Here is an 18,545-nt window from a genome sequence, read left to right as displayed (position 1 = left end):
TGCATAGTTAAACTATGGAACTCACAGCTACAAGAGCTGTTGGTGGCTATCAACCTAATTTTGGATGTGCATTAGACAAATGCACAGGGGATAAGGCACACTGGCTGTATGCTGCCTCCGGGATCAGAGGCAGGGATTAGCTATTGTGCTGATGCCTTGTTTGTGGGCTCCCCATAGGCATCTTGGTTGCATTGTGGGAAACAGGATGTTGGGCTGGATGGGCCCGTGGTTTGATGCAGCGAAGAGTTCTCTTATGTGTTCATCACTTTGGACTGAGTAAACATTTTCCAGAAATCATGACCTTAAAATATGCGTTCCACTCTTGAGTCACACCTTGAAAGGCACCATTTCCCCAGATAACCTCTTGGTTGTTCAGACGGAAGACTGCCTATACCCAGAAAGCTTATCTTGCTAAAGGATCTACAGCAATCGTATGGCCAGAGACTGTCTGCCTTAGAGTTTGACCCAAACTGGCTCACACTGGAACTAAGTTTTGGAAAGTTGTTGGGGGCCTTACCTCAACTTGAAGACGTGTTTTTTCTTCTTGTAACCAGCAGCTACTTCACAGAAGGCATTCTTCAGCCGGAAAGGCTCCTCTCCATGGTAAGGCACACCCAAAGCCAAACTTTTGGCATCCTTAAAGAAGGTCAGCTCACTGTTTCTGAGCACACAGTATAACGTATTCCAGGACCTGCCAAGAAGAAACACGGCTTACAATAAGGGACACAAACTCTTCTGAGGCTGCATGCCGCAATCCGAAACACAGCCCATTAAACACAACAGGACTCACTTCTGGGTAAACTTTCATAGGATTGTGTTGCATGACTCCCCAACCCCACCCCCCACCATCAGACTCAAAAGATTTGTTTTGTTCATTCCTAGCTCATTTTCTAGAATCAGAAAAACAGGGCTTGATTTTTATCTCTTAAATAGAGTTTGCTATTAGTGTCTTTGGTAAAACTAGTTTTTTAAAATATCAGATTTAACTTTTTGCATCGGAAGAACATTATTATTATTGTATTCCCCAGGAGGGGCAAAAGCTATACCTGAAGATATATTTTTTTAATGTTTTTTTTTTGTAGTAGGCAAAACAAAAGATCTTTCAGAGAAAGAAATGCAAAAGAGACTTATTCCTAAAAGGATCTTTGTTCAGGAGTGTCTATTAAGAGAACAAAATGAAACAGAACATGCCAAGACCAGCTGGACGTTTCTGTGTCTAATAAAAATATCCTAGAGAGAAGATTGTGAGTTTGGCCATCTTTTTTGATCACTGTAAGTGGTCAGAGAATTTAACAAAATAAACTCTATGGTGCTTAAAATGAATGACTAGGAGTTTTTCTTGAAAGCCTAAAATCCAGTGTTCGGTATGCAATGGTTTCAGCGTTTGAGGAAGGTGATAACCTCCAGAGCATATCCCAACTATGAGACAGCGGCACAACCAGCCAATAAGTGTCAGATTCCACCTGTTTGGGCTAAAATAGTTCAAGATACTTGTAAGGACTTACAGCAGGGGTCAGCAGCCTGCGGCCCTGGGCCACAAGAGGCCCACGGGGTCGTTTAAATGGCTCATGAGCCGTCCCCAAACCGAGCCGCCTGCTCGGCGAGTCCCCGCGCTCTACGCTAAACCAGCGCAGTGCAGAGCGGGGACTCACTTCCATGGCACCAGAAATTGTGTCTGCGCATGCTCAGATGCCAAAAATCGCGTCTGCGCAGACGTGATCCGGCCCACAGAGCGATCTCCGCAGGAGCGAACTGGCCCAGATGAGGTAAACCTTGCCGACCCCTGACTTACAGGCACTGTGGACCACACCTTGTTCTTGAATTTAAGGATATTGCCTTTTTGAGCTGACCTCACTGGGCTCCTGAAGTGCTGTACTCCTGCATCTGGATGCCACAAATGCTACAGTCATGCTAAGAAAAGTCTCACAACAACCACACTCACTTCGGCCCCAATCTCCTCTCGAGCACAAAGGCTTTGCCAGCATGGGCCTTACACTACAGAAAAGCTTTTTACCTCTCCTGTCCATAAAGCCCAACGAACCAAGAACCTTTCACACAAGAAGGGGCGACAATGCTGGTGCCGCCACCTATATAATCTTCATCATTTGCCTCGATCTGTTGTGAACTCATAGGATTTGACTTCATTTCATTTGTCCTGCAGTGGAGACCTACCTGCCTGTGGCCCCCAGTAAATAGCAACTCTGTAAAGCAGCCTTTGTCAGTGTGGTACCCTCCATAAATTTTGCACCACAATTCCCATCAGCCTAGCCAATGGTCATGGATCATGGGAGTTGTAGTTCCAGAAGGCACCGGGTAGGCAATGGCTGCTGTGTATGTTAATTAGGGAAGCTGTTGCCAATTCTTCATACTAGAGACCAGCCCAGAAGCCATGCAAAGATTCAACTGTACCTGTTGGAAGCCCTCTTGTTAGGTGCCTCTATATCGTGCTTCCGTCCTAGGTAGCCCTCAAGCTGTACACTGTGAGATCTATCCAGCTGTGCAGGAAGGGTGGCTGTCTCATCGATCTCGCTCACAGGGGTCTGGACCACTTTGAACAGGGATTCCTTTGTGGAAGTTTCCTCACCAACCACCCTGATCTCCATCTCAGGCAGTTTTTCCTCGGGCAGCTCTTCCGAAACCAATTCGTGATGTGGTTTCTCATTTTCTTGCATCTGCACGAGAGGGACAACTTGTTTAACCAAAAACAGAACCATTCAAGATGGTGTGTGTGTGTTTCTGACTTTTGCTCCATTCCATGGAAGGAAGTGAGAGTCTTTCTTCACATTATGTAGACCGAGGCAGTTGACTGTCGTGAACAAATGCTGTATGCCACGCCACTTCAGAGGGCAGAAGGGAAGCATATATTGGAATGCCCACCACTCCACAGGGTCCCCTGGCACAGCAGTGGGGATTGCTTTGTATAGCCCTCTCCCTTACTACATGCAGGGAGCTTTTTCAGAGGGGAAGGAATCAAAATATAACCCCTCACTTGCAAAATTCTACCACATCTATCATCTCAAGGCTTTTACTCAAATTATGTTTGTAAAAAAAGAGATGCCACTGCAACCAAGTTCCTGCCTGTACTATTTGGGTACATGGAGAAGCCTGGGGGTGTGTGGCAGCCAACACTGTCAATACTATATTATTGCTTTATTTTTAAAACCAGCACCTAAAATCTGATTGTAGATGCAGTGATCTCAGTGGATAACCTGAACACTGGGCTTTAAACAGCAAAGCTAAAGTCACAGAGAATCAGTAGTTTGAAATTCACTCATCCCATCCACTCCAATCCCCCCCCACTGCTTTCCCAGTCCATGTCTGAGTGCTTCACCCAGGAAAATCCGCTCTTTGACACCGAATAGGTGCAAATGGCAATTTGGGTTTTCAGTGGATTGCTGTTTGCTCCAGTTCAGTGAGAAAGAGAGGGTTTTGCAGGGAAAGCGTGGGGCAAAAAACAAAGAGTTCATATCTGGATCTGGAAAGCTTGAACCTGTGCCTACAAATGCAAAGCAAAGGTAAGTGTGGATGAGCCCTAAAATCCTGTTGGCACATCCTAAAGCAGCCTTTCCCAACCTCATGCCCTCCAGATGTTTTGGAACGCAAATCCTATCAGCCTGAGCCAGCTGGACCGTGCTGCCTGGGGCTAAGGGGAGGTAAAGGTACCCCTGCCCGTACGGGCCAGTCTTGCCAGACTCTAGGGTTGTGCGCTCATCTCACTCTATAGGCCGGGAGCCAGCGCTGTCCGCAGACACTTCCGGGTCACGTGGCCAGCATGACAAGCTGCATCTGGCGAGCCAGTGCAGCACACGGAACGCCGTTTACCTTCCCGCTGGTAAGCAGTCCCTATTTATCTACTTGCACCCGGAGGTGCTTTCGAACTGCTAGGTTGGCAGGCGCTGGGACCGAACGACGGGAGCGCACCCCGCCACGGGGATTCGAACCACCAACCATGCGATCGGCAAGTCCTAGGCGCTGAGGTTTTACCCACAGCGCCACCCGCGTCCCCACAGCGCCACCCGCGAGCTCTAGTCCAAAACAGACTGTCTCGCCAGAGTGGTGCATGCTCTAGTTATCTCTCGCTTGGACTACTGCAATGCGCTCTGTGTGGGGCTACCTTTGAAGGTGACCCGGAAACTACAACTAATCCAGAATGCGGCAGCTAGACTGGTGACTGGGAGAGGCCGCCAAGACCATATAACACCAGTCTTGATAAACCTACACTGGCTCCCAGTACGTTTCTGAGCACAATTCAAAGTGTTGGTGCTGACCTTTAAAGCCCTAAACAGCCTCGGTCCAGTATACCTGAAGAAGTGTCTCCACCCCCATCGTTCTGCCCGGACACTGAGGTGCAGCTTCAAGGGCCTTCTGGAGGTTCCCTTGCTGTGAGAAGCCAAGTTACAGGGAACCAGGCAGAGGGCCTTCTCGGTAGTGGCACCCGCCCTGTGGAACGCCCTCCCATTAGATGTCAAAGAGAAAAACAACTACCAGACTTTTAGAAGACATCTGAAGGCAACCCTGTTTGGGGAATCTTTTAATGATTAATAGACTATTGTATTTTAATATTCTGTTGGAAGCCACCCAGAGTGGCTGGGGAAACCCAGCCAGATGGGCAGGGTAATAATAATAATAATAAGGTACGAGGTTGGGCAAAGCCATTTTAGAGGATCTACTACTACTCCTGGGAAATGACCATTATTTCAAAGAAGGTTAAGTTTGTAATAGTCTACAGACAGCAATATATTTCATGCATTGATTTACGTACCCCATCAGTGTGCATAGTACTTTAGAGAATATGAAAGGAAAGCTGCAGAAGTTAGCAGAGAAGGAATATATGGTTGTTTCAAACACACGGTTAGGCTTAATTAGCCAACAGGCTACATTATGACATAGAATCATAGAGTTGGAAGGGACCGCAAAGGCCATCTAAGTTCACCCCCCTGCAATGCTGGAATCTCAGCACATGCTCACCCATCCAACTTGAAAGCATGCTAGACCCTGCTGAGCTTTGCAAATGTGCTAGCAGTTTTATTGCTGCACCACTAGGTGGAATACATAGGAAATAATATGTTTGTGCTAAAGCAGTGTTTCCCAACCTTTTTTGGGCAACGGCACACCTGTTTAATGAAAAAAATCTCGCGGCACACCACCATTACAGCCCCGTGACGTCAGCGCGCAGCGTCACGCCGGGAGGGATGCACGAAAGTGAAAGTTTTCAATTTTTTTCCCTCCCCCTTGCCGGGGAACCTCCAAGCTTTGGGGGTGGGGGGGGAGGAGGCAGCAGAGTGAGGGACTGAGGGACGGCGGCAGCTGAGGCGGCGGCGGCTGTTGTGGTGGTGGCGGCGATAGCGGGCGGAGGAGGGGGCGGCGGTGAGGCCGAGGTGGTCGGTGGCGACGGGGGAGGCGGCGGCGGGTGGAGCAGGAGGGCGGCCGAGGCCGGTGAGGGAGTAGGGTTGCCCGGGGCTTGAGGAGCCGTCGCCGGGAGTTGCTGCTGCTGTTGTTGCTGCTGCTGCCCGGACATGCCGGCCTCCTCCTCGTCCGCTGTCTCGCGCTCCTCCCTTTTGCACGCGCTGCCCCGCCGCCGCCCCATTGGCTGGGTCCTGTCAGCTGATCCTGTGTTATTTCCTGTGTGTGTGTGTGAGGGGAGAATGGAGAGAGAAACCTCGGCACCACCACCGCGGAGCCGCCCCCGGCTCGACGCGGATCCTCGCCGCCGCCGCCTCTCACCACCCGACTCGCCCGCCTCCCTCCCACGGCACACCAGCCAATGTCTCACGGCACACTAGTGTGCCGCGGAACACCGGTTGGGAAACACTGTGCTAAAGACTGTGGGCAGAAAACATTACTTCTGATGAGGGATTTCAAGTAAGAGAGGTGTCACCATGTACAAGTTATGGGAGGCAGTTCTGAGCATACGGGGCAGCAAGGCAGAGAGTCTTTTGAAGCAGGAGACAACATTTGGATGATAGATTGTTGGGAAGCTGGACAGCTACTCATGCAATCCCTACTTATGACCAGCAGTCAACCACAAACCAAAGGACTGAGCCTGAGACAAATCCTAGTGCCCTCTCTTTTCCATCAACAATAACATCAGCCAGGCACATTATCAATTCACAGACAAGTCCTTCAACCATCATCCACCAGCAGTACATTTCAGTAATTTACCCGAGCTAAGTGGGAATCCCTAATGAAAAGGATGAATGGGCACAACTCAAACATTAATCCTGCAGAAACCAGTGGGCTCAGCTCTCCCACTATAATAATAATTTATTATTTAAACCCCGTCCATCTGGCTGAGTTTCCCCAGCCACTCTGGGCGGCTCCCACATATCCTATTGTCCAGTTTTTCAGTACCAAGCTACATGCCTGGGGAAATGATATAGTGCAGCCCCCCTGGTATCATACGTCAGGGCACCGGTGGAGTTTGCCAGACAGGTTTAGATCCTGTCTTCCTAACATGATAGCACTCTTTGTGTAAGCAGTGTTTCTGCCACAAGGGAACACTCCACTGTGGGATTTCCACACCAGTATTATAGTGCCTTACAGACTGTGTCATGTGATTTTTCTGAATGTGTAGATTGACATTTACTTGAAAGAACCCTCATTCCATTTACTTGCAGGGATCAGAAGTGCTATTGCACTTCTTCTGACCCTCATTCCAGATGCACAAGGATGCTTTGGTTTGAAATGGTCCGCACAACTGATGATCCTGGCTTGGAACCATCATAGGCTGTACAGTGGCTGGAGCTGGTTTCACTTTGTCTGGCGTTTTAGATGTTCCACAAGATGTAGTGGTGGCCAACTTGGATAACCTTAAGAGGACTGGATAAATTCCTAGAGGATCAGGCTATCGATGGCCATGTTCTACCTTCTCTGTCAGAGGCAGTGTGTCTCTTGAATACCACTTGCTGGACATCACAAGTGGGGAGGTCCTGCATGTGGGCTTCCCAAAGGCATCTGGGTGGCCACTGTGAGAGCATCCAGATGGGCCTTTGACCTGATTCAACAGGCTCCTCTTATGTTCTTACGATTCCAAGCTGACTAAATGGATCAGCTGCTACAGGGCAAGAGGGACAGAGAAGTGCTTTGTCTCGGTAGGGGCATATAAAGCCAGCAACATTAGGCACTTCTTGAGGCTTATATTTGCATCTCATACTGCCACCAATTCAGTGGGTCAGAGGAAGCAAAAGGAACTGAGGTCAACAGCCCACAGCACAGCTAAGAAGAGAGAGCATATTGTAATGTCTCTGTTAGGCATGCGTGATCCCAGAGAAGAGCAGTAGCTGGCAGGGAATGCAGAGATAAGCACCCTGCCCAAAGTCACTTTAGAAACAAGTTGATGGCAAATCTGCTCAGCCTGGTACTGCCTAGAAGTGATAATTCCATGGAGGACATTGTAGACCTACATTACAATGTTAAGGTCCAACCAAATATTACAGGGGACAGGTAGATGTTGCTGACCCATCTCATTCCTGCCTCATCTTCCTGGTAATATTTGGTAAAGAACATATGGGGTGATGCCATTGTGTTCTTCTGCATATCCCTGCTCTCTACAAGTGAAAGTCTAAGTAAGGGCAGGGAAATACTGACATCACTTTTCTTTTAACAAACATTACCGGGAGCTGTATGTTGGCAGGGGGATGTCCTTGACATCCAGGTATTCTCTGAAATATATAGTTGGACACCTAAAGTGGCTTCAGTTGTCATCCCAGCTCTCCACTGAACTGAGGTTTTGTTTTTTTTGGGGGGGGCAGTGGTTAGGGATCTCTTAATAGCTAATTCTCAGCAGCAACCACAATTCCCAGGATTCTTTGGGGGGAAGCCATGACCATTAAACTGAGATAATACTGCTACAAAGGTGTAGCACAGATATGCAGGGTGAGTCTCAGCGTTGTTCCTGCCCAACACACTTCCGGCACCACACAAGTCACCAACATAGCTGCAATGTTGAAAGCCTGAATAGAGGATGTTGGAAAGGGTTCTTGGTCACATCCAAGGACCAATTCACGCAGTTGTTTCATTCCTGTGGAAACTGCACTTGTGTGAAACTATTTATTACAAATCTATGGTGGACGCAATCCAAGTGCATGAAAGCAACCTGTAAGCTGGTTTGTAATATTTGACTGCAATATTGCTCCCAGTTTTACATAAAATTTAAACCAGATGAGACAGAGTTCCTATGGTTAGCTGGAAAGCTAACCTGAGAGTGATTATTCAGTTTGCTAGTGCTTGGAGGGGCATGGTTCGGTCATGGCCAGGAGCTTCACTTAGTGTGCTGGGTATAGTCCCTTCCAGAAAAGGGGGGATCTGGCCACTACCACACATACTTTGGGCCACTCTAATGTGAGGCTGCCTTTGAAAACTGTTCAGTAACTATAGCTGGCTCAGAATACCAGGCAATTACTAGAGGTCTTTTATTTGGAGCATTTGACTGTATTGCTTTTTGCACTGGCTTGCGGCGTGTGTCCAAACCCAATTAATCCCTGACTATAACCTCTAAAGCCACATATAGTTTAGGTCTGGGAAATCTGAAGGGCTATCTGCTACCCACTCATGATTCTGCCCTCCTTTTAAGATCCTCTGGGATGCTCTGCTGTTCACCCTACTATCATTTGAGGTTGCTTAATGAATAACTTCGTGGTTGTGCTGCCCAGGCTCACAGACTCCCTTCCCAGCCTTCAGAAAGATAATTAAAACTCTTTTGGTTAAGATTTGCTTTTGTTAACACAGAATAGGTTTATGATGCTGCTGTTGTTTGCAAGTATATAAGCCCCATTGAGGCCTAGTGGACTTACCTTTGAATAACTGGTAGAAGAATTTCCTTATCAACTGCATTTGTGTTTGCAACATTGAGAACTGCAAGTACATTGTGTGATTGTGGGTCTAAGTGCAGAATGTAATCATAGAACCACAAAGCTGGAACGAACCCCAGGGTAAGCAATGGCTCTAAACACGAGACTCAAGAGCCAACAGCACGCTTAGGTGCCAGGAAAATATCGACAGCTCTATCTTATGCGTGTCTAAGTTCCATTAACTTCAATAGAACATTGCCAGGTGTGGCCAGCAGTGCAGCCTAGGGATCTGTACTTGGACCACACAGTGTAACTATCCCCTGCATGCATCCAACATTCAACCAGCTGTGCAGAGTAGTGCAGGTCAGCCTTCGCCAACTTGGTGCCCACTGGCTGGGGTTGATGGGAGTTGTAGTCCAAAACATCTGGCGGGTACCAGGTTGGCCAAAGGCTCTTTAGGTTATACTGGCTAATTCTGCATTGGCATCACACATTGAATGTAAAGCACACCAGTAGATCTGTGCTTGCGTCAGGTCAGAGAAATTACCGGGCCTGATGCCAAAGGTAGGGTTCTATTCTTCTTGTCTTTCTACCAATGCTGACTTCTAATGGAGCAGTGCTAAGGCCAGAACTTATTTTGTTGAGATCTTCAATAACTCCACAGTATACTTTTCAAAATGTCAAAAGATTGCCTGCCAGGGGGAGGGGGGGAGTATTTTCCTCACCATTTGTTGTGTGAATAAATTTTGTGATAAAAGAACACAGGTGTCTATTTCACCACGTAAGCACGCTGTAGGAAACCCCTGCTAATCGAGGCTTCCTGCCATGAGCACAACAACAGCGAAAGCTGCTTTGTCATAACATGGCAAGTTATACGAATGATACACGCATTTCATCAGTTGCGACCTGGCCTTTATGGCTGTGGTGGAGACCCTGTGGTCCTTCAGATGCTGTAGCCCAGCAACATTTGGATGGCCACAGAATTCCTAACCCAGCTTTAGGGGAAGGCTAAAAAGTGCTACAGGGACAATTAAATAGGCTACCTGAGGCAACTCCATGTATGACTTCTGAGGAATCTTTTTAGCAAAGTGCTTCTTGCTTCTACAGTTTTGAATGTAATCCCCAAAAAAACTTGCACAACTCTTGATTTGAGGCACATGGCAAAATACACCTAGACGCCACAGCTCAACAACTGAGTCTCTGGAAGAGGGGGAGGGTGTTAAAAATCTAAATTAGTGGAATAAGGTAGCCCCTAGCAAAGTGTTCCTCTGTCTTAATTGTCCCTGCCCCAATCTTAGGTCCAATGCCTTGTCCTTTCGTGCTGGCATCTGCTGGCTGGCTGCGATTCCCGAGTGCAGTTATTTTTCAGTGCTGTGACAGAAACACCTGAAAAATCTAAACTGTTTTGACTATAAAAACTACAGCTGTGCTTCCTTTTCCTGGTACCCTCTGCCCTCCTTATCTCATTGCAACAGGCCTTCTTGGTGCATCACAGTGAACAAGACAAAGTATGGAATGAGCTGTCCCAATGCCTGCAGGAATCCATAGAAACTCAGCTTTGTGAACAGCTCCACCAAGACTTGTTTTCTCAAAAGCATTCTTTTGCAGGGCACCTTATCCAGACACTTGGCCTTTGCTACTGTGACAGTGACCAGCTATTCCATAGAGAGCAGCAAAGCTCCAAGACCTTAAATACCTGCAGAGAATGGATGGTCACAATAAACCGGTCCCAGAAGAAAACTGATATTACAGAACAGTCAGTCCCCAGGGGACTTAAGAAAAATGGCTTCTGAATTGCCTGCGAAACAAAATGCTTACGAGTGAGGGTTTGTTGCAAGTGTGTGTACTAACAGTGGCTTCAAGTTGCTGCCGTCTTTTGTGATTAGCCACAACTTACTTTGCAGTGTGTAGCATGCATACCCAATTGCCACAAATGTCAAGGCCAGTAATTGTTACCAAGTTAGTAGAAAAGGCTGGATGGAAGCAGATATGAGAGAAAAGCAGCAACAGCAGCAGAGATTCCCTTCTCTTTTTTTGGCAGGATGGCCTCCCTCAAAACACTGCTCTAGGCCTCCAGGATTTATCCTTAACAGCGAACCTGCGAGGGATTGCTCCAAGGTCCCATGCTATTGCCAGGCTTACACGTGACCAATCATTCATCTGATTGTGCAAAATGGCTTGACCACTGGAGAGGCTGTTTCAGACAGGCACTTACTGTAGAGGTGGAGCCTTGGCATCAACTGATCTGAACAAAGGTTCAGAGAAGACGTCAGTGCTGCTTGGCACCCCACTCCCAAGTATGGCCCAAAGCCTGCGGGGCAAGAATGGAAGGAGGCTCATGTATTCTGGGAAGAAAGAGGCAAGTATGCATAGGAAGAAGCACAAGAGGGGACGAGAGGCACAGATTGAGCCAGGGAGTAGTCATAATAATAATAATAATAATAATAATAATAATAATAATAATAATAATTACTCCCAGGGAGTACTTTGGATGACTTGTCCATTAAAGGCACATTGAAAGTCTGTCTTCAGATATTAAGCTGGCGGCGGCAACAGGACACAAAGAAAATTTTCAAGATATTGTAAGCAAGCTGCTTAAGGGGGCGGGGGGGGGGAGAGCAGTAATACTAAGAAGAGGGGGAAAGTGAAAGAAGGCTGAGAGAAACAATGGCACAGAGAAGCGCAAAGGCTTACAGAAAGCAACAAAAGTGTTGGCAGAGTTGTGGATATTTTGCTGGACAGCACGGGGATGAGTAAGAGCAGTGGAAAAAAGTTGGCAGCAAGAAGGGCCTGGCTGCAGATTATCTGATGAGCTGCGTGTCTTGCACTGTTAATGAGGAAGCACCTATCAATCATCATGTAGGAGCAAAGACCTGATTAGTGCATGTGGCGAAGACCGATCCTCTTGGAATGATGGCTTGTGCTTCCCAGTGTAAATACTTGTGGAGTTTTTAGATGTTCAGATACACAACTGCCTTGGATAAATACAAAATGAAAATGGATGTGGATGCACACTTGTGGGTGAGTGTGCAGGACTGAGATTACTGTGCCTTAATGCTGTGTCTTCACACTCCAACAAATGAGCCTTTTTAGAACAAAATAGAACATTTATTGGCTGCATTGTGCTTCTGTTGCTTAGGGGAACTTGAACTGCATGTTTTGGGCTTATTTTGTGAAGCCACAGTGCCTCCGAATCACGTCGAGAAGTACATGTGGAAGGAGAACTACTACCACATCCATCTGCAGTAACAAACCTCCATTTACAGAAGGGATGGGGAACCTGTGGACCTCTAGATGTCGCTGGCCAATGGGTCAGTTTGATAGGAGATGTGGTTTGGCAACATCTGAGGGCCATAGGTTCTTCAGACCTGATTTACAGCAAAAGTGAAAAGCAACCACAGAACTGCTTTTTGTTGGCATGTTATGTGCATTGCCACAGGTCTTCCTTTGTACCTGTGTGTCAGGGAGCACCCTGTGTCATAAAGTAAGCCCAACTTTTTTAAAAAAAGAATTAAGAGTTTCCATGAGTTTGGATGCCTCTGGTATAGCAGGGATTGTCCTAACAATTCCTTTTGATGTTTCTGGAAGCACCTGTAAGATTAATAGTATCACAGCTACATAGGAAGAAATCTTTTAGGTATAGTTCTTTCTTAGTTGCTTTTAAGAAAGGTCATGATCACAGCACCTTCATCATCGTCCATTCATTGCCCATGATCCTCCGTTTTACAAGCACAAAAAGCAACCCACTTTTCCAGGAAAGGCAAGGTCACTCTATAAATTGCTAACAAAGACAGCAATGCAGACATGAATTCCATCTTGTGATTTCTCTTCACTAATTATAGGGTGTATTTTATGCATTTCTGTAGGCTCAATCACTCCACTCTTCTTCTCACCAGGCCATTGCATTGCACCACGTGAAAATGTATTGACTTATGCATCAATACACCTGACACATTCTTCCCTTGCAAGAGAATGAAACTTGGATCCTAAGACGATAGATAGAGCAACCTGGGATGTGGGCCTGAGTAGCCCACGCTGGAATTTTGCTCATCACTTTCTTTTCACCATGAGTACAACAAGGCCTATCTTAATTCCTTGAAAGGGCAGAGTGGAATAAAGAAGAAAGCAAATGCTTATTAAAAACAATGTACAAAAAAATATGTTGTTAGAGTGGCCAAGTTGGATACAAAGTTCCCAGACAGATCAGATCTTCTTTTCAAAAGGGTTTCCCAAATGCCTGAAAAATAAAATATATATAGAACAACCCTCTCTTCTGGGTACAGTTGTGTTTCGAATAAACATTTGACTCCTTGATCCAGACAGCATTCGGAGCTGTGGGTAGGAAACAGGAAAGACTCCACAGGAACAGCAGGGAGATCAGGTGGTGAGTATCTTTGAAACATTCATTCATTTGATGCGGCTGGACTAATTAAAATCACTTGGAAGCCAGGCGCTTCTTTGGCTTTATAAAGAGATCAGGATCAGGCCTGTAAAGAGGAAAGTGCCTCAGGAATCACTCCAGAGAAGGTGGGTCAATGATTAAGCTAAGAGTGTTTTGTACTCTTCTCTCCACCTGGCTTCACACTTTTTCTACAAGAACTATCAGATATTGTGCCTCCATCTAGAGCTCTAAACCCAACATTATTCTGCACAAATGCCTTACTCTACACCACTATTAAATGACCAGAAGTCTTATCTTCTTTTCCATCTAGTCACACTACTTACCATACCCTGGGTTTAAGGTTTCTGACACAGAAACTATTCCAAAAAGCACACTGCTAGGCTTGTGTGCTGTTGCCAGGATCCTAACTGAGAAATGTGTGTAGCTAACAGACTAATCGTGTGCGGTCAAAACTGTGCACCTTGCTATAAGCATTAGACACCGTCAGATACAGTAGCTCCTTCAATGAGAATACAGCAGCTCTCCAGTTCAAAACATATATGCAAGTGAGTCTATGAAGGATCTGTTACAGCAAAAATATAATTTAGGGGGAACTGTAGAGCAGCCTTTCCCAGCCTTGGGTTCCCAGATGCTGCTGGACTCCAACTAAGTATCAGCTCCACCCAGCATGGCCAATGACCAGGGATGATGGGAGCTGCAGTCCAGCAACATCTCAAGAGCACCAGGTTGAGAAAGTACATATTAAAATAGTAACATTAATCTTTATTTAACAGATCCATTTTGCAGATATACATATTGGCTCCAAATTTCCTGATGTTTACTATATTTACCAAAGAAGAAGACTTTGAAGAGCACTGCAAGTTAAAGTTCTCAATAACTGAACACAAGAGAATTCTTTTTCTCTTTCTTTTGCCAGGAAAATACATTTTGTGTATTTTTACAAAGATGCAACAAAACTGGACAACTGAATTAAGCTGTGGAGGTTTCCAGGAAGGAGGAACTAAAACTGATAACTGACCAGTGATGAGTCTTCTGCATCAGGAGAAATGGCATCTTCTAAACTTAACTCCTCCTTCTTCTCCCTCTCTTCTTCAGGCCTACAGTAAACACAGAAGAACATAGTCCAGTATATAAAATGGAAACAACATGGAGCAGAATAAGTCATCCTCCCTGTGCTATTGCTTGAGCAGAGATGTCCACTAATAGCGGAGGAGGCACCTTCCAGAACAGATTGGGGAGGGAGGAGCTGAAGGAAATTAGCAAAAATTGCATACCCTCTTCCATTAGTGCATGCTTCCTGCTGGATCAAAAACCCCTTTGCCTGTGCAACATCACCAATTAGATACAGCCTACTGCTGAAGTTTGTTTGTGTGTGTTTTTAAAGAAGAAAAACTATATATATAGCGTCTATACAAAGAAAACCATATAATTGCAGCAGTGCAGTGTGGAGCTGACGTTTCCAGTTGTGTAAACAATGTGCATGCAAAACCCAGAACTCAACCCCATACAACCAAACTCAGTAAGAAACAACAGCAACAAAGACACTAGGAATCTCAGCCCTAGGTTAAGTAGGATAGTTTTCACAACCACAAGAGGGCAGTATCTCAGTCCTTTTTTTTTCTTTCCAACTCAAAAAAGATCAACTCTACATTCACAAGATAGCAGACTCAAAAAACAGTCTCAGGTTGCACTCCAGCATAGGACAGAAATGTTAATCCTAATTGTGGAATTACACCCCTGGGACACCAATGGATATTGTTCATCTTGAGAGCACCATCTTCTTCAGCGTTATGAGAGGAGTTTCGCTTATTGTGACCCAAAGATGTGCATAAGGCAGTGTTGAAGAGGTCCAGCAAGCTACATGATCTCTGGATCAGTGTCTGGAGGCAGTAATGGACTGGATGAGAGCCAACAAACTGAAACTGAATCCTAACAAAATGGAAATACTGTTGGTGGGTGGTTCTTGTGTCTGGGAATTGAGGATTTGGCCTGTTCTTGATGGAGTTCTGCTGACACTCGGGGAAGTAACAGCCCAAAGGGCAACTTACATACATGTAACCTACCCCATCTCAGTTTCAGGCTCTGTCTCAAAGTCAAATTCCAGGTCTGTGGTCCTAGCCACTTTGTGCTGCGAAAGGTCTTCTGGAATCTTTCTATTCCTTAGTAATTCAAGCTGAAAAAGAATATTTTTGGGGGGATATTAAAGAACACACAGGGTGGGGTTTTTTTGTATAGGCAGATGTGAAAGAGGCCACTCCCCATTCCCTGTTGCACCTGTGACCTCATTTTCATCTACCCCATCCCTTCAGGGGTCAGTTTTGCCTTTCCTACACCTACACATTTCCCCCATATTGCACTTCACTGTGCTATTTGCCTTTTATGTTGCCGGATCACTGCTCTAGGGTCTAGCACTGGTTTAACTGAGAAAGGTAATAGAAGGCATAAGGGTGCTATAACAAGCATTGAAAGCAATGCTTCGGCCAATATTTGTTTACTGACAAATATACGTATATTCATCTTCAAATTATTATTATTTTTCAGCCCAATACTCTTTGTAGGAATATTCAAGAAAGCGTTTTTGAAAAGCTTCACATTAAAATAAAATGAAACACAAATTAGGCTTTCTAATGTTGTACCTCAGTTTTTGAGCATCTCGGAAGCCAAACATTTCAGAACCCAAACACCGAAAACTAATTGCTTCCATTTTTGAATGCACTTCAGAAGTCAAACGGCTTCCACTGCATTTTTTTTCTTTTTTCTCCATTGACTTTGCCAACCGCCCTTTGCGCCTCAGTTGTCGAACGTTTCGGAAGTCAAACAGGCTTCCGGAACGGATTACGTTCGACAACCGAGGTACCACTGTAGTAATAAGAAGCAACAGTTGGATCCCCATATTCCCAACCAGCTTGGTTAGTAGGTTTCCATTATTGTTAACCATACAAAGTGCTGGCAGGCTCTTCCTTCTGTGGGCTACTTACTGTGGTCAGACGCTCCAAGGCAGCAAAACGTTCTTCCCACGTGGCTGTGGATTTCTCAAAGGCTTCGTGTCTTTTCAGTAGCTTCTCCACAGCATCCACAGTTTGCCCGTAATCACCGCTGGAGAGATAGGGCTCCTGGGCAATGAGCCACGCCTCGGCCACTGAGGCATCCCTGGAAAACTGGCACACCTCGAGCACTGGTGTGTGAAGAGGAGGAGGGAAACCAGAGAGAGGGTCATGGCTCAGCATGTAGGATGCACACACACTGATGGCTGGGCCTTCCCCTACATGGAAAAGTGCCCACCTGGGTGGAAAAGCCTTATTCCAGTCAGCCCACCTAGGAAACACCTCGCGGGATACTTACACAAGCGAAGCCAGTCCCAACGCCTGTCCCACTTCTCCACCATCTCCCTCTTTTTCTCTGCCAGCTGCATTAGTTTTTCTTTTATCTAAAAGAAAAGGGAGGAAAGTTTTCTCTCTCCCTCCCTGCCACAGGTTTCATGGCAGTTAGGTTAAGTGCACAGGGTTTCCTGCTCTAATTATGTATAATGCTTACACGAATTCCACTTTTCTTTCTTACATGAAAAAACCCTAAGACAGCGCACGCACACAACAAGGATGACATGGGCAGATGCTCAAAGCTAAGCACAACTAAGTGCCTTAGATTTCCCTCTGTGATGTGTTGTGGACAGAAGGCATGGAATACCTATTAGATATTCACATAATATAGATGAAGTGTGGGGATTTTTCATTCTGTAGTTTCTTGGGACAATTAAAACTATTGCGCATGAGCAAAAAACACAGGCAAAATAGGGAGCAGCTCAGGCCCATGTTTTATGCCATGGCAGCAGACCCCGTCTTTAAATGAGAGTTTGCTCCATGTAAGTGGTAGGCACTGAACTGTCCTACCTATTCATGCTTTTTGCACCCTCCACAGATCCTCTTCCCCCTCTTGGAGCAATGCACATACCCCACCCCCACTGTGAGGTTGCAGGCATGCACTGTGCAATGGAGACCCCCTTCCACTCTCCCCATCAGCTGACGGGCAGGAGAAAGAAGTGCTTTGCCAGCCTATGCTCATCCCTTTCCAAAGTGCCAAGCATAGGGCTGGCAATGCCCCGTGTCCTATGGTTCCCAACTGGCTCTCAGGTGCTTGGGAAACTCACATAAGGGATTTTAACAGGTAGATGGGACAAACTACCGGTCACTCATATGATGACATAATGATTGTCAGGCAGGCCGTCCCGCTCATCTGTCACAGATGTTCATGAGAATTCCCCAGAGTGAAAAAGGCTCCCCTTCCCCTAAATAGAATTCTGAATGGGTTGCTGAAAATGTCAGAGGGGCTGCTCTGTCATAAATGCCACCTGGACTCAGGGCTGAAGGAGGAAGCACCTTCGTTCCAGAAAGCCATTGCCTCCATCTACACCCGCAGGAACCTAAGGTGGGGGGCAGCCATGCTTAATGCAGTCTTGCATATATATTAGTCATCTGTCACAACAAAGCTTGTGCTGGGAAGCCCTCACCTCATCTGCAGCATGGTGCCTGCGCTGCAGCAGGGCTTTGCCAAGATCAAAGCAAGTGGTGAAGCTTTTCTGCCTGGTGTCTATCTCGGACTTTATGCCCTGGTGGTGTTTCATCAGAAGCTCCACAGACGAAACATCCCTTTAAACGGGGGAAATAATGGAAGAATAAACAAGCAGCAGAACGTTACTAACACCCAAGCGATCCTCAGCCCAAGGACTTTTTCTCAAGTTGTAGGAGATCTCCTGAAAACCAGTCTCAAAGGCATGCAAAGCCTGAATCAGCAAATGTGATGTGCAACTGGCTTCCAGCCAGGCTGCTTCCCAGAATATTACAGCTCACAGGGCTGAATTAAAAAAAGGGTGGGGGGGGGAGATTATGAACTTGGTAAGCTTGAGGGTTGCATCAGCATGCCAGGAACTGCAAATGGTTTCTCTAGCATCTGGGTGGGAAAAGAAAAAGGGGGGGGGGAGTCCATTCCCATTCCATCTTGTTACCTGGGCTTCTCCTGTGTTTCAATCTGCCGGATCACACTCTCCATCCAAGATATGAGGTCCCGGACCATGCTGAAGAAGCGGAACTTCTCTGCCGTGTCAACCAGCTGAGCCCGCCGCCCCTCACAGGCAGTCAGCAGGGCCTTCCAGGCCTTCACCACCTCCTGCTCTTGCTTCTGAATAGCAACGGCCCTTTCCCCAGCATAGGCTGCCTGCAGGCGTACCGCCACCTCCTGGAAATGCTGAACCTGCCAGAGATGAGGGAACTTTATATTGCAACCCAAGAACGTAACACTTCACACCTAAGACCAGAGTCACTTCCAGGAAACCTGTTTAATGGGCATTCAGCCTGATTTGT

At 46.4% G+C, this 18,545-nt stretch overlaps 1 protein-coding gene across 9 annotated transcripts in view; it reads right to left on the bottom strand.

Annotated features, from left to right (window-relative positions):
• SPTB (spectrin beta, erythrocytic) overlaps window positions 1–18,545 on the bottom strand; it is a 94,652-nt gene that overhangs the window by 6,531 nt on the left and 69,576 nt on the right. For 7 of the 9 annotated variants that reach the window (XM_082214695.1, XM_082214691.1, XM_082214693.1 and 4 more), the window contains 8 exons: window positions 18,191–18,435; window positions 17,696–17,834; window positions 16,534–16,618; window positions 16,170–16,366; window positions 15,255–15,364; window positions 14,210–14,288; window positions 2,410–2,672; window positions 518–691 (listed from right to left, as the gene is read on the bottom strand). In XM_082214695.1, coding sequence (XP_082070821.1) covers window positions 518–691; window positions 2,410–2,672; window positions 14,210–14,288; window positions 15,255–15,364; window positions 16,170–16,366; window positions 16,534–16,618; window positions 17,696–17,834; window positions 18,191–18,435 — 1,292 coding nt within the window. Of the gene's footprint in view, window positions 1–517; window positions 692–2,409; window positions 2,673–11,875; window positions 13,277–14,209; window positions 14,289–15,254; window positions 15,365–16,169; window positions 16,367–16,533; window positions 16,619–17,695; window positions 17,835–18,190; window positions 18,436–18,545 lie in introns of those variants that run through there. The other 2 variants (XM_082214698.1, XM_082214697.1) reach the window with 2 other exon arrangements.

The sequence above is a fragment of the Podarcis vaucheri genome (assembly GCF_965113315.1).
Source record: "Podarcis vaucheri genome assembly, chromosome: 1".
Taxonomy (NCBI): Eukaryota; Metazoa; Chordata; class Lepidosauria; order Squamata; family Lacertidae; genus Podarcis; species Podarcis vaucheri.
This window is presented reverse-complemented; position numbering and strand designations above follow the sequence as displayed.